We start from the raw sequence: 15,381 nt of genomic DNA, 5'->3' as shown, positions 1-15,381 counted from the left end.
TTGCCACCCGTGTCATACACTTCATTTATTTGGAGTTTCAGGGCAAGCAGAGTTTTCTCACTGGGAAAACATACTGGGACTGTATGTGGGACTGTCCCAGGCAGGCAAGCAGACATGGGAACCAACAAGGGAAGCACCTTAGACTGAAAACTGGGGGCTTGTGGTCTGCATCTCCATGCCATCAGATTCTACCATACACAGAGCTTCTGGCCATCCACTCCGGGCAGTGGCAGGGCAGTGCTGGAGCGAGCAAAGAGCTGCCTGCTTCCTTTCACGTCTGATGTTTGTGCTTTCCTGCTTTTTTTTTTTTTTTTTCTTTTTTTCCCAGCTTGCCCTCTTGGCTGGGAATAATGAGAGGAGGGAATGTGCAAGCCACCTGGGTCACTGCAGCTCTCACAGGGTTCTTATTTTCACTTTTAAGCTGGTATTTAAGAAAACCAAGGGCACATCCCTGTTACACTTAAGGCAGGTGTAAAGCTTACAGCACTGATGGCAGCAGAGGTATCACAGCATCACAGTAAAGAAAGATGAATACTCTGCTCCCCTCCTATGAACTCAACTGCAGTGGCTTATAAAAAGCCACAGCAGAATTAGGTAATACTACATTTTTCAGCAGAAAACAGATTTTTAAATAACCAAGGGAATGTCTGTAAAAATTAACACATGGCAGGAAGCCCAAAATTGTCATTTCTCAGGAAAGCTTTGTCCTTTCGTCTCCAAGAAACTTAACTTGCAGGTATTATATTCGCTTTCTTTGGTTGGGCTTGTGACCAAAAAAAAAGTCATCATTTTCACTAGATGTATCTGAGATGAGTTCCCACAGAAAGTACCCGGGGTTTCTTTTTAAGCCTCACCTGCAGCCCGTGACTTTGGGGGTTTCTAATAGATGTGTTCACTTGAAAACATACCAAAAACTGTCTGGACGATGTGGTATCAGGAGGCCGCTCTTCCTGCATCTCTCCCTGCCTGCAGAGGACAAGCACGGGACAGCTTTGTGCCAGGGGGAGCAGAGTGGGGAAGAGCTCCCAGATGCTGGGCCCACAAACACAGCAGTCCTCTGTCCGACTCTCTCAGACCGATCACAGCCATTTTTCAGGTTTACACGACACGGCTTCCTCTAAATGGCTGTCTGCTGTAATCAAAGCTAATTGGAGTGCCAGCTACAGCCCAGCTCCCATAATTAGGTTACCAGTTCTGATGAGTCATCAAAGCACAGAAAAATGTGATCTGCATAAATCCCACCAATTTGTCTGTTCATAATGAGGCACTTTTTTCCTGATGAACAACAGCTCTTTTAATACCACAGCTAACACAGAGCCGGTCAAAGAGGGCTGCCTGTCTTTATATACAGTGGAGCTGACTCGGCAGCAGTGTCCTGGGAAGCTACCTGCCAGTTAAGTTTTCATTAGGGTCAACAGTTACTTAACTGCACTGCTTACCTTAATTACAGTATTCCTGAGCTTTGTGACAATAATGAAGTACAAAGCCCCTGGGTGCCGTACATTTTTAAAAGCAGAAGTAGGGGACAAGACCACCTGAATGTCTGGCATGCCGATGCGATAGCATCATATTGCCAGTGAAATTATTTAAGACAGAGCACAGAGGCAGCTTGATAGGAATGCCATGGAGGAAACCCAGAGCTAGCTGCCTGGAATCAGCCTGAAAGCAGCCTGCAAGTGCTTCCTCACCCTCTTCCTCTGCAAGCAACTGTGGCAATGTCTGGCGGATGAGTAGAGGGGAAAACAAACCAGCCAAACAAACAAAAAAATGCAAGGGTAATTTTTTCTTTACTGTTTATCGTTAGCCATTTGCTACAGTCCTCCATATCCTCTCCTCCAAGTAGCTGGAGAAGAAGAGCTACATTTATTAGTGCACACATCATATGACATTGCTGAACTGGTTTACGAAAAAAAAAAAAAAAGAGAGAGCAAGGCAATGTCTGGTGGAGAATTGGAGAATTAAGATCTTTTACCAGACTGATTAGTACAGCTGGAAAAAAAAAAAAAATGTATGGGCTTTCTGGTGTGCATAGTATTTAGTTTGTACTAATGAAAAAAAAAATACTACCTTGATCTACAAGTTATATAATGCTTTTTTGTTCACAGACAACCACAACTACAAAAGTTAATTTTTACAGATGAGAAAACTGATTTACAGAGCACCACTGTTGATGATTGTACTAAAAAGCATTAAAAATTTCTATAGTTGCATGTTTATCATTTTGACTATGAAAAAAAAAATCATCACAGAAGTACTAGAAAGAAAGCATCCTGGACAGCAATCCAGCATCAAAGGGGAACAGGAAATAATACTTGTTAGCACCTTGCATGTGACTTAACCAAAACAGTTTACAAACTTAACCAAAATTAAGCCTCGCCGCAGATCTGTGAGGCAGGGAAGTGTTATTAGCATTATTTTCCAGATGGGAAAGCTGTCACGGAGGCCTAGGTCACTAAAAGCCCCGGCAGCATGCACAGTACTGCTCCATTAGTTGATAGCCACTCATGTTTATCCACTAACGCAGTTCTGATGCTGCAGCAATCAAAAAGAGCTTTCTACATACGCACATTTATATCTACAGTGGTCATTTGAGCAACAAGTGAAATCAGGACGAACACAGCCACTGCTCTCCGGCTGAAGGAACTTCACTAGGAAGCCTCACACAGACAGGGCTGAAACTTGCAGACCAGCTGGCTGCCTAATGTCTTCGTCCTGAGCCAGCTCCTTCTCCCAGAGCCTGTTTTCTGGGGGATGAAACAGATGCACCACAGCTGGACCACCGTCTCCGAGCTGTTCTCAAACCACTGGATTCTGATTATGTTTACAGCAGTACATCTGCAGCCATTAATTCAAATACTCCATTTCCATTAAAACACGTATTTGAACGTCTGTCAAACTTCTTTTCAATTATGTAGAGTTGGCTGTACCTTTCATCTCATGCCTGTGACAGGAAGCCGAGAAGACTGGGAGTGTGCTCCTCAGGCTGCAAGAGCCTGGCTATCTCAGAAGCTGGTTAGCCCCCAAATCCAAGCACTGGCCCCTTGGCAATGCAACGAAGCTGCTGCTACTACTGCTGCTACTACTCACTCATGCCTTTGGTCATGTTTCTGAGGAGGCCCACCTCATGGCAGGGCTGTAAGCCATGCAAGGAGTCACCTGTGAGCTGGCTGTGGACTGACAGGTTATCCGTGTTACACCATGCCCAAAGAAGAGGCCTCTAACAGGACGACTTTTTCACAAGTGTAGAAGTCACTTGACAGCAGTTAGCGCTCACCGTACAGTCCAACACTATTGACAGTACCACATGCCACGTCAGAGGTGGTAGAATTGGCCAGGCCTAGCGATGTATAACTGTACAACTACTGTTAATAAACACTGTTTGGACTGATCTGCATAGTGCCTCGTAACCTAGTGTTTGTGGGAAAATTGCTTATGGCTTTAGAGAGCATAATAATTTTTGTTAATATCACAAATCAAATGCAGTTAAATGACATTCTCACGCATGCCATCTGGCTGCTAGGCTTGCAGCAAGTTTTTTCTTTCTCCTGCAAGGCAATGAATCCCTGATGCTTACAATTTGCTTGAGAATTTCCCTTCTTTGCAAACGCAGGAAATTTTTTTGAATTACTTCTAGGGTTATGCTATTTCACATTCAAACTCTCAGCCAAATATATTTGCCTTGAGCTATATTTTTCTATTTCTGTAATATTATGAAAACACTAACATAGTTAAAAAAATAAAAATAAAACAAGAATGATAAATACTTACCACTTGGCTTAGATCGTATCCCCAAGGAAGAAAAAGAACTCCCGTGTTATATTTCTCCCAGTGTGAACACATAAAGTTAAACAAGACAATGCTTAAATATATATACATTGTATATACAGAAACTCCGGTCTTCCCATTGTCACGGGAACAGACGGAAAAAAAAGAGAGCACAAAAATGGAGGTAGCCCAGCTATCCAGCCCATGGTCAAATAGTTCTCCCAGAGGACTGCTGGACTGAGTCCTTCGAGCATGTTTCCCATCTATGGAGTCTGGAAGGGTTGGAAAAGGAAAAGAAAGAAAGAATTATAGCACAACAGGAGAAGTAACTTTCTTCACATAGACTTAACCATATATATATGCATATGTATGTATATATTTACATACAGTTCACTGCTGTATATAACATGGGAAAAATACACTGCAAAGGGAAGCACAACAGTCTTTTCAATACCAACACATTAGGATTGCTCATAAAATATTTGCCTCAGTTCTCATGTAACTTTGTCCTTACCTCAGTTCTTCTACTGAATGCCACCATCCTTACATGCTTTAAAAGGACATTCATTATTACTTGTCCCCAGTGGCCTTAACACACTTTCACATCAGTCCATGCAACCACCTTCTCAATAAAATCACAGAGAAGTGTCCATTTGGCTCCACAGCCATCCATTGGTGTTGTGGACTATCTGAGACTTCAGGCTCACAAAGTGTGCTTGTGGGGTCGATTCACCGAGGCAGTTATGCTACCTGATGCTAAGGGCCCCAGTGACTAAATGGAGCCAATTTCACAAAACTTATTTGTGCGTGTGCCTACATAAGATATTTTAAAGAGACTTTTGGCTGAAGTCTGAGGATACAAGAATACCTTACTGTTAAGCTGAGTTACATGTTGATCGCTTAAGTGTTTGAAAGATGCCCACACTGCAATGGATCTCACTTTGCAATACGGTTTGACAGCACTGCTTGAGTCGATCTGAGTTCATTGCCACTGAGCAGGGAAGGACCCGCAGCTTGCTCAGCTAGTGGAAAGACACCCAAACGTGAAGTTGTCTTCTGGTTCTGGGTCACTGAACAGAGCTGGCTCTGTGAGTGTACAAAAAGCAGTGGAGGTGCCACAAAGGAGGGACAGGGATGGCAGGGAGGAGGAGGAAGGTCTAGCAGCTGTAACTTTTCTTGGCTGCATTGTCAAACCACGCCCTTAGCCTCTGCTCTGAGGCTGTGCTGGTGAGCATTTGAGAAGTATTTTCTTGTTTGAGTTAAGTGTAAAAACACAGGTTGAACCTCTTTGGAAAAAGTAAACAGAACAAATCTTACACAAATTGCTCACTGTAATAACACAGAAAAAGATTTTTTTATGTTGTTTGGAAGGTACTATAGCTAGCAATTATTAGCTACCGATAGCATTATTAACCCATAGCTGACTGAAGGGACAATTCAGCAAAGTGAGACCAAAGAATCCACAGCTGCTACAGATCACATGCTACTTACTTCTCTGGATTTTTTGGCAGCACTCTGGGTTTTGTTCAATGTAAATATACTTCAGGGATCTAAACCAGGAAAACATGAAATTTCATTTTGTCACAGATTTTAGAATATCTCCCAATTGTAATACCTGAACAGCTGTGAGATATCCTCAAGTCCAATACAAAGCTCTTGAGACAGTTCTTATAACTCTAAAAATTAAAGATCTCATAGGGGATTTCAAACATGTCTTGCCCCCGTCTTGAGCCATATTCTTTCTCCGTTAACATTGCCATTGAATTAACAGCATCTTACTGATATGTGCAGAGAGAAGATTGTGTATAAGCTTGTGGTTACTTGAATAGTGTAGTATAAATGTAAAAATTCTTTACTAAAGGTTGCTTCTGAAACTTAGGTTAGCAAATAGGTACCTAAGCATTCCTAAGTATTATATGGTCTTTTGTATTTCAAGAGAATTCAGTCATATGGGTAATTCTTTTTTAAAATGAGAATGAAAAAAAGGTTCATATATTCATAAATTATTTTAGGGTGTCACCAAAAATACTCACATTAGATACTAAAATATGCACATCATGGTGAAACACTGTTTTTTGTTTTGTAGGGATATTTTATTAAAAACTCTTAGACTCATAATAGTATCAAGAAATACAGAACTTATAACAGACATGGGGAGAAACATGGGAACTTTATAATACATGCATAAAAATGTTTTCATAAAATCTTTATCCACCTTTTCCCTGTGGTTTCACTAGCTCTTCAAGGTATCATAGAAACATAGAGTCACAGAATGGTTTGGGTTGGAAATGACCTTAAAGATCACCTAGTTCCAACCCCCCTGCCATGGGCAGGGACACCTCCCACCAGACCAGGTTGTCCAAAGCCCCATCCAGCCTGGCCTTGAACACCTCCAGGGATGGGGCATCCACAGCTTCTCAGGGCCTTACCACCTGAGTGAAGGATTTCCTCCTAACATCTAATCTAAATCTCCCTCTTTTAGTTTAAAGCTATTCCCCCTTGTCCTATCACTCCACTCCCTGACACAGTCCCTAACCAGCTTTCCTGTAGGCCCCCTTAGGTGCTGGAAGGCTGCTATAAGGTCTCCCCAGGGCCTTTTCTTCTCCAGGCTTAACAACCCCATTGCCCTTAGCCTGTCTTCATAGGAGAGGTGCTCAAGCCTTTTGAACATATTTGTGGCCCTCCTCTGGACTCATTTTAATACATTCATGAAATGATATATCCATATCAACAGTATTTTCTGTTTTAGGTGTCATTTTGCAATCATTCATGCCAATAACAGTGCATGTTCAGTAGTGGACATACACTTCCCCGTGTTTCCATTGCTCTAGAATTCTTATATTTTGTCTCAGGAAAGTTTATAAATATTCCATTTTATTAAAGTTTACATAACTTCAAACTATTAGAATTCAAAATAAGAGATAAAAGCATTCAATTTTAGGGAAAGTATACCAAACCACCTTAACAAGGGGGAAAGAAAGAGCAGCATGCTAGAAAATTTGGAGAGAGTAACTGTGTCATTAAAAAGAAGCTGAGAGAGACTTAAGTTGCATATCTGGTTAGTTATTATGGCTCTTTGCAATCTTCCAATGGGAAAACTTTGGCCATGAAGAATTAAATCTGAGACTAAATATTTCATAAAGTGGCTTGGACAGCAGACACAAAAATCTGCATATACATCAGTTCATTATAACTTTGACTGTCAACATTATACTCCTGGCCTTCCAAGCATTCGGAACTACAGGCCTCACTGGCAAATAGCATCTACATTAAGAACCTCAGAAGCCAAATTTCCAAAGAGCTTTCTGGGGTGTCGTATAATAACAGCTCCAATATGGAATTCCTATTTATGAAACAATAGCCACTTCATGACATTTTCTACAGTTACAAAACAAATGGTTTTCACAAAAGAAACTACGGCTTCTGCTAATGATTAGAGAGAGCTGTTAGGGAAATCTGGCTGGTAATCAACTTCAAGTGATGGTTGTCCCAGTGATTTTTAAGGTACAAATACGAAGAAATTCTGGACAAAATAATTTTGGCCCAAACTCCCACTTGAATGTAAAAAGCCAAGATACTCACAATATAGAGAGTATAGATGTATGCACAATGGGATACACCCAGGTTAATGAAGATGTCTCTACATGCACAGGTCTAGTATCAAAAGCAGTCAGTATCTTTGCCCTGCACTGCAGTGTACATACAGAACACGTTTGTATCTAGCCCAGATATCTTAACTACAGCACTCAAATATATGGCTACACTGTGCAGTGAAGGTCCTTACAGGAACCAGCTCCAAAAGAGCTAACGCACCTGCACAGCGCAGTGTAGTCCATGTAAACATACCAGCTTGAGTCCTCCCAGAAGGAGCTCTGCAGCACCATGCTCTAGATTGGCATGGGTTAGCTTTGCAGAGAGAGCAAGACATCCATCTGATGTCCATGTCGCTCCAAGATGTGCATCAGTCCATATCTACAACTGAACTCACTGAGGTGTAGCTTCACAAAACTGCACAGCAAAGTGTAATGGACCTAGAAATATCAGTATGCTGTAAAATATGGAATATAAAACAGAAAATGGTTTAAAGGTGTTATTGAAGAAAAATAGCCACAGGGGAAGAAAAAAAAAAAAAAAGATATCCCCATGAGAAGCTCAAGCTGGTCATCCCACTCATACCATCTCTCCTGACACACACCATAAGTACCAAAGCGCCTTAAACACCAGGTTAAAATGCTACATTCATTTTCCTTTTTCTCTGCTTTGTCCTTTATTTTCCCTGTCTTTGAAAGCACTTTCTGTTAATACAAGTGTCAGGTACCTCCTCAGAATGTCACTGCTGCGTGCCAAGAATTTTTATGAAACCCAACAGCAATGACTGCTGCTATGTAATGATTTCTATTGTTCCTCTAAAAAAATTGAACTTTACAGATAAGAGCTATAGTCATAGAAGCTTTAATATATCATTAAAAATTGGTGGGTTTTTATCTTATTTTTGTTGTTGTTGTCGTTTTGTTTGTTTTTGTTTTTGTTTTCATCTCAGAGAACAGTTTTGGGGAGCAATAATTTATTTACTGTAACTCTTCATCTTGGAATCAGCCCTAGCAACTAGTAGATAAAACTACATGAAGACGTCAGATGTGTGAATCATTGCATTGTACCTTACCTAAAGCATAAGCACAAAAGGTGGTAAAAGCGCTGAACAGCCACACCCAGGTTGGAACAAGTCCAGGACTGGTACCTGAAATAAATTGGGTAGTGAGTCAGCACAGCAGTGGTTAATATCAAAGCAATCCACCAAGATATGCATATACATATACACAAGCTGCCACTGATTAGCCTACAATGGCAAACAGAATTAAATATTTGCTTTTGACCTTCAATCAACTTAGGTCATCAGCCAGCTCTGCCATTTCAAGCAAACAATGACCAGGCTTGAATATATTTGTGCTGTAAAGAAAAGAAGATAAACTACAGGTTTTTGGTCCTGAAATGAATTTAGTATTGCACAAAATAATAATAGAAGCTAAGCAACAATTTTCACAGGTCATGGGAAGAATACCCATCAAAAATAGTTTATGCCTATGCAATATTAAAATAATAATAATAACCTTTAAGCCTGATCATTTTTATTAGCACCAATATGGGTTTTGTATGGCAGTTTTAACATACAGATCTGAACAGGAAAATTTTGCCCTTAGACTAGGACAGATATTAGTACCTTTTTTTTTTTTTTCCTTTTGTAAAGGTGCCTAACATTTTTAATGAATCTGGGAAAGGAAGCTGAATTAGACGGAACATGAGGTTCTGTCACTGTTCTTCTGACAGCAATAGCCCGAGGTTATTTTTCAAGAATTCAACCTTGTTTTCCAAAGAGCGTTCTGTTCAAATTAAACATTCTCCACTGAGGGCTTGAAGTAAGCCAGCAGTAAGCTCTGCGAAGCCCCCGGGGGTTCCTGCATGAGGGAAGGCTTGCACCCAGGGGTGCGCCCGGACCCAGCACCTGAAGGCGCACTCCTCTCATCTCAACACCTCGCGCTGCCCGCGTGAAAGAGAAGATGGCACTTCCTGACTCCTAGCTGCACGTTTTCAAACTGCGGAATGAAAAACAGCTGTCCAGGAAATTAAGTCTTTTATTCCTGATCCTTTGCATGGAATTGATATCTGATATTCAAAAGACTCGTTAAATTGCATGACTGCTTTCAGTCACTACAGAAATGATGGACACTGTGCTCCCGTGAAACCAAGAGCCGCCTTGCACATTGCACACAAAAGAACATACTTTAGTCACAATCTCAAATATCTTCGACTTCAATATGTATCTACTGGGAATGTGTCAAGATGAAATTATGCATCAAGAGACCTGTGCTGTCTGCTGTACTATTACAGAACTTGGCAATTATCAGCCGTATGGAACAAAATGCAAGTGTTTAAGCGTGAGGGTAGGTAGTTACACAACATGTAACTAGAGATTCATAGCCTCTGAAAATGTGATGTTCATACAGGATCATTTTTAAACCAAATCTGCTAGCAAATATCTCTAGAATTGTTGCAATAAATGTACAAACAGCTCACCACAGAGTACCTCCCAAATCCAACCATATGCACAAGAAATTAAAAGTAACAAAAAAATCAAATGTTACTGTTTCAGGAAATAAAGTGCTAAGCTTTGCCCAAGATGTCTAATTTGAAGAAAAGCAAAGATCTTTATATGTTAATCACCTGTGATATGCTTATCACTCTTTTGTTTTATCAACAACTGGTCTAAGAAGTCCAGAATTAAACACTGGCTATGCTCAGGAGCAATCAGCTCCAAAAAGCTCTTGGCTTGGTCTACCATAAGGAGAAAGTACAGGTTTGGACTTAGAGAATTTCAAGAGACATTTGTCTAAAAATTTCTTTTTTGTCTAGAAGCAGTCTTGAATGGAGGGGGGTGTGTGATTTTTTTATGGAGAGGGAAATTAACTCATTCAGGCATAGATTCAGGTATTAGGAAATGTGAAACCGACGAAAGTTTTATGAAGACTATTAGGGTGTTCTTTGTGCATTAAAATCCTGGCACACACTTTAAATAAAATGGGATATTATCACAGAGTTCAAATAGTACATGCTGAAACCCATATTTAGGAATGAAATTATTTTTTTCCAAAAAAATGACCTAAATTTATAATGCCATGTGTGAGGTCAGACCCTCCTATATGCAAATGAAGCCCTGTTAAGGGAATGAGTGTAAGTTTCAGGTGTGTCCCCCCTGTATTACTCAGAAGTATGACAGAAGCAGCTCTGTAATTCTGAAAAATTACAATATAAGGATATTTACCTGAGGCAGTGTAGTCCCAGTCATAAAAAGATATTAGAAAATAATTAACTAAAATCATGACAAATCCAGAGAATGTTAGCAGGTTGGGAGCAATCCACAAAGGCACTATCTGTTAAAAAGAAAAAAAAGCTAAGAAATATCCTCTTTCAAATTAGAAGTCCTATTTTGAATAAATATTTTATATTTTTTATCAGGAAAGGAGAAGCCTGTATAAGACATAAGCAATATTCATATTACAGCATGTTTTTCCATTTTCAAATTTCTGGAGCTATTTATTTTCAAATGCCACCCTTTTGCGTTTGATCATTGTGACTGCAGTAAAAACATGACATAAAAATGTTGCATTTCCTCTGTTATACGCTATCCTTGTTTTCCCAAACACCAAGGAAAGCTTCTCACCACTTTGTGTAGCACAACTGACAGAAGCCTACAGCACCCCAGTGTGGCAATTCAGCATCTAGGTGGCAGGGTTTTGCTAAGTTTTCTATTCCCACAATGCAACAAGGAAACTTGCTCTTCTAAAACATGCTAATAATTTCCAATTCCAGACATCAACAAAAACAGAGACTTATAGATTAAGCAGAACTCGTTACAAATAGCTCCTGACATCTCCAGATAGTAACTTTCTGCAGAGTCACCATCTTCAGCCATAAACTATGAACACTACATTAATTCGTTTGACTTTGTAGAGTGCTGAAAAGGACTCTGTGTCTCCTCCTAAACCTCTAATTTCTTGTCCCATTAACCCTTCTCAGCTATTCATTCCCTGTGGCTTTCAGGTATTCCTTACATTGCAGCAGGGGTCCTTTATGGTAATGCTCTTCCTGAATAGCCCATTTTTTTTCCAGAATATTTTCTGAAATAATATACACAACTATCTACATGATTTTTAGACAGAATATACTTGCAAAAATATTATATAAGCAGCAGCTACTCCTGTAACTCAGAAACCATATCAACCAATATATACAACATAAAAATATTGGAGACTTAAAATCAGATTCTTTGCAGCATCTATGGACTATAAATGTACATAAAGATGTACTTTAACACTATAAAATATTACAAAACTCTTTAAATACTGTAGAATAAGAAGCAGAACAATTTCATATACTAATATTAGTTTTGAAATCAAAATTTTGTTAATATCTTTGGACTAGATACATGGACAGATGGATGAATAGATAATAATTTATATACATTTTACATTTCCTCTCTCCTACTTCTATGTAAAAAAAAATGTACGAAATGTTAGACAGATTACCTATCACAATGAGATCTTCTTTCTTCTAGTATATTACAAACAATAGTATTCAAAAGAATCGGTACAACTGATAATATACACTGTAAGGTTTCAAAAATTAGATGAAAATTCCTGAATGTTTTTCTGTTATATTTCTTAGATGTTTTCCTTAAGTGTATTGGAAAAAAAATAAAATCTGGTAGCTGCATTCCTTATGACTAGGAATTTGTCGGTAATTTTAAAACATCAGTGCTTACAGTAATTAAAGTAAGGAATGGAATGCGCACAGCTACTATACATCTATGTATACATATATATATAAATCTGAGTTTTCAAAACCCCAATTCTAAATCCCTAAGATCAAGTGATAGCACATGTTTCCAGAAATTCCTTTAAGGGTTCACATAAGAAAAAACTCTCTTCTCTGCACATCTTACTAAAGCAACTGCACACTCTGGATGCAGTGATAGCATCACATCTCTTTTTGATACCTGAGGATGCAGAAACTTAGTAAGATGGAGGTTTGGTGCAAATCTCCTGTTATGGGATTTGTCTATTGTCTGTGATCTTACATGAACCAAGGACAGATACTGATGAAGAAATTCTAGACTGGTCTCTTTTACTGTAAAATGGGATAAAAATAGTGCCTTAAGACAACTCCTGTATGAACAGATGATATCCAATGTATTGTTTTAAATGACTGATTTCTACTGTATGATTCATAATAATTGTTGACCAAAGTGACGTGCCATAAATGTCTGCTTCCTAATGAGGTTCGCCATTCTAAATAGCCTCAATATCATTAGCAAGTTATTATGGGAAATAATTTCTACGTATACAGTACAAACATGAAGACTTTATTTTAACCCACTTTCTTGCTAACCTGTATTTTAGGAAGGAAACCATCAAAGCATGTTGTTATAAGTGCAATCCCTTTGGTGCAATGAAAAACAGTTACAGGAGATCAGTCCTCAGGAAAACAGCCTCTCCTCCAGTTAGGCATTGTTTTGATCCTTAACTGACCTAATCTGTCTAGGTATTTAGAAAATATTCCAGTTGCAAAATCCCTTTTGTTATAGTCAATGCCCATTATTCTTTTGGTTAGCATTACGCTACCATCACCCCGTTTCACAATTCAGAAATCACAGGGTGGTGAAAATTAACTTCTCAAACATATTGGAAAAACACAGCCTGACTTTACCAGTATCCTAGTATCCTATATAAGAACACGTTCCAAACTTTATTATCTAATTAACAGACAGGAGAAGTCTAATGCATTGATGCACTACATGATTAATACAACCAGAGGCTCCGCTGGGAAGCATAACATCTGCTCTATTGCAAAATGTTCTTTATAGTTCCACAAAATACTGATTTCTGTTTTAATGGGTCCACAGCCATTCATGCTTAAAGCCTTAATCCAAACAACAAATGCTTTAGCATAATCAACTGCCTATGTGGATAATAATCTGTAAAGTACATGTATTTATATAAGGCTCTGTAGAAACTTGAAATATTCTTTAAGTAAGTCACTTGAGACCACTAAAATTCTACTCACGCATGATTCTAATGATAAAATCAAAGTTCATAAGGCAACTGGGGGGTCGGTTAATTGACTTCAATGGAGCTGGCATACACCTGTGTATCCTAGGGGGACTTCCTCCTTTTCCTCTTATTGTCCTGCACAAGTGTGATTTCTCATGAATACAAATACAGGAAGAAGATTCAGTGAGTATAGGAGCTAAGTAATGCTATCCATTATCCATCAGATAGCAAGCCATGGTGCTTTATTATAAAACACAAATCTTAATTAAAGGCAAAAGGACTGTGCATGGAATTAATTCATTAAGAATACATACTTATAGTTGCATAATCAGAATAATTTTAAATAATACATAGAGAAAGTTAATTGTTACCCTATAGTTTCATGCACAGTGGCAAAGCTGCCATAGGAAAGCCAAAGACAGAACAGCATCCACTCCAGCCCTTGGTTCTGCACTCAGATCGTCCACTTCCAGCACTGTGCTCTGCTTTGGGTTCTCCCCAAAGTGAACAAAATCATGCTCAGCTAGAATTTAAGGAGGTTTAAGATATGTAAACCTCATATATAAGCTTATATAACATATATAAACATTTTTCATAGGGCCTATCACTCTGTGCTCCATGGGGACTGTCAAGCAGATTGATGCTTTCCTGCCAGGAAAACCCTGCAACTGTTAGAAGAACTCAACCCCAAAGGAAGTTTTTCTCTGGTGATACTTTCTCTTCATTTTGATAGCAGTCAAATATTTTTGAATCTCCCAAACCAGAGCATGACTGCACAGTAAAGGCTCATCTGCACGGGACTCCTGAGTGCTAGGGGTGCTTTTCTGCCTCAGTGTCTTCCTCTATATTAAGATGGGAATGGAAACAATTTTCTCTTAACTGAATTATTGAATTTAGTTTCACATCTTGGAATTGCTTTTCTTTTATACCAGGCTCTGGTTATTTTTTAATTCGGAAGTTAGGACATATAAACAGTTTTAAGAAATTACATTGAGGTAATGAACAAGATATTACAATTTTCTTGCTGTGCCAAGCATAAGCAACAGCTGAATTATAAAACCCAAACATGGCAGGCCACCTGCATCCATTTTTCTTGCATATACTTTTCCTTTAAGTCTGCTTCACTCTAAAGATTTTCATTTCAGAGACATGCAGAAGTTATTGCTTCCTTGAAGATCAATAAAGTTTGTATTTATTTGAGATAAAGCCTCTTCTTTTGCCAACAAAAGCAAAGCTAATTGTGAGCAGTTTTATTTTTAAAAACAGCAGATCATAATGCATTCAAGGGATGCCATCTCCCAATCGTTACGGTGATCATGGTAACCGCTCTCATTTTCAGCTTCTTAGAGAAATGCCGAGCTCCCTCAAGCAAGTACCCTTGGGAGAAAATGAGACAGCACTTGCATAAAATCACTTGCACAGCACAGAGATAAAGCCATGCTGTTGTTAGGTGGCATATGCTGTACAACAATAATGTGTACTAAGTAAACCCTTTAATGTCTGCAAAGCTGTTTAACGAAAGATGCAACAGAAACTGATGCCTGCTGCATAATGATCAGAAAAAGAAAAAAAAAAAATTAAAAATAAAAAAAATAAACCTTGTTTCCCCCCCCAAAAAAAAAAACACCTCTAAATCCATACATATTCATCTTATATAGCTATGTGGTCAGTAATATGTTATCTTTCATATGGATGTCTTAATTTCAGCTTTATTAATCAATATGTACCTTTAAATGAAAATACTTCTTGTATTTAAAATAAATTCTTAGATTATCATGTGATATTCTGTTAAATAAGACTCCTACCTTAATAATTTTGTTCCAGATGGGCTGCATAACATACACAGATAAAGGATTTGTATCCACAGCATTGTACTGGAAGGAAAAAAAGCACAGGTGTTAAACAAAGCAGTGAACAATGCATACTTTATCCCTGTATGCTCATCAGCATCTAAGAACAGTAATTCTGGGTGTGCCTGGTGCAAATTTATTTTATTCTGATGAACATTCTT

The 15,381-nt window shown here is 38.8% G+C and overlaps 1 protein-coding gene across 1 annotated transcript in view; it reads right to left on the bottom strand.

Annotated features, from left to right (window-relative positions):
• The window catches only part of LOC309874682 (ethanolaminephosphotransferase 1-like), a 58,224-nt gene that overhangs the window by 25,260 nt on the left and 17,583 nt on the right, over positions 1-15,381 (bottom strand). Inside the window, exons 2-5 of the mRNA XM_082753112.1 lie at positions 15,176-15,244; positions 10,583-10,691; positions 8,429-8,503; positions 3,769-4,037 (exon numbers count right to left, since the gene is read on the bottom strand). Coding sequence (XP_082609238.1) covers positions 3,769-4,037; positions 8,429-8,503; positions 10,583-10,691; positions 15,176-15,244 — 522 coding nt within the window. The remainder of the gene's footprint in view (positions 1-3,768; positions 4,038-8,428; positions 8,504-10,582; positions 10,692-15,175; positions 15,245-15,381) is intronic.

Source organism: Aythya marila (genome assembly GCF_965140915.1).
Source record: "Aythya marila genome assembly, chromosome: 2".
Lineage (NCBI taxonomy): Eukaryota > Metazoa > Chordata > Aves > Anseriformes > Anatidae > Aythya > Aythya marila.
Note: the sequence above shows the minus strand (reverse complement) of the source record. Positions and strands in the feature narration are given on the sequence as shown.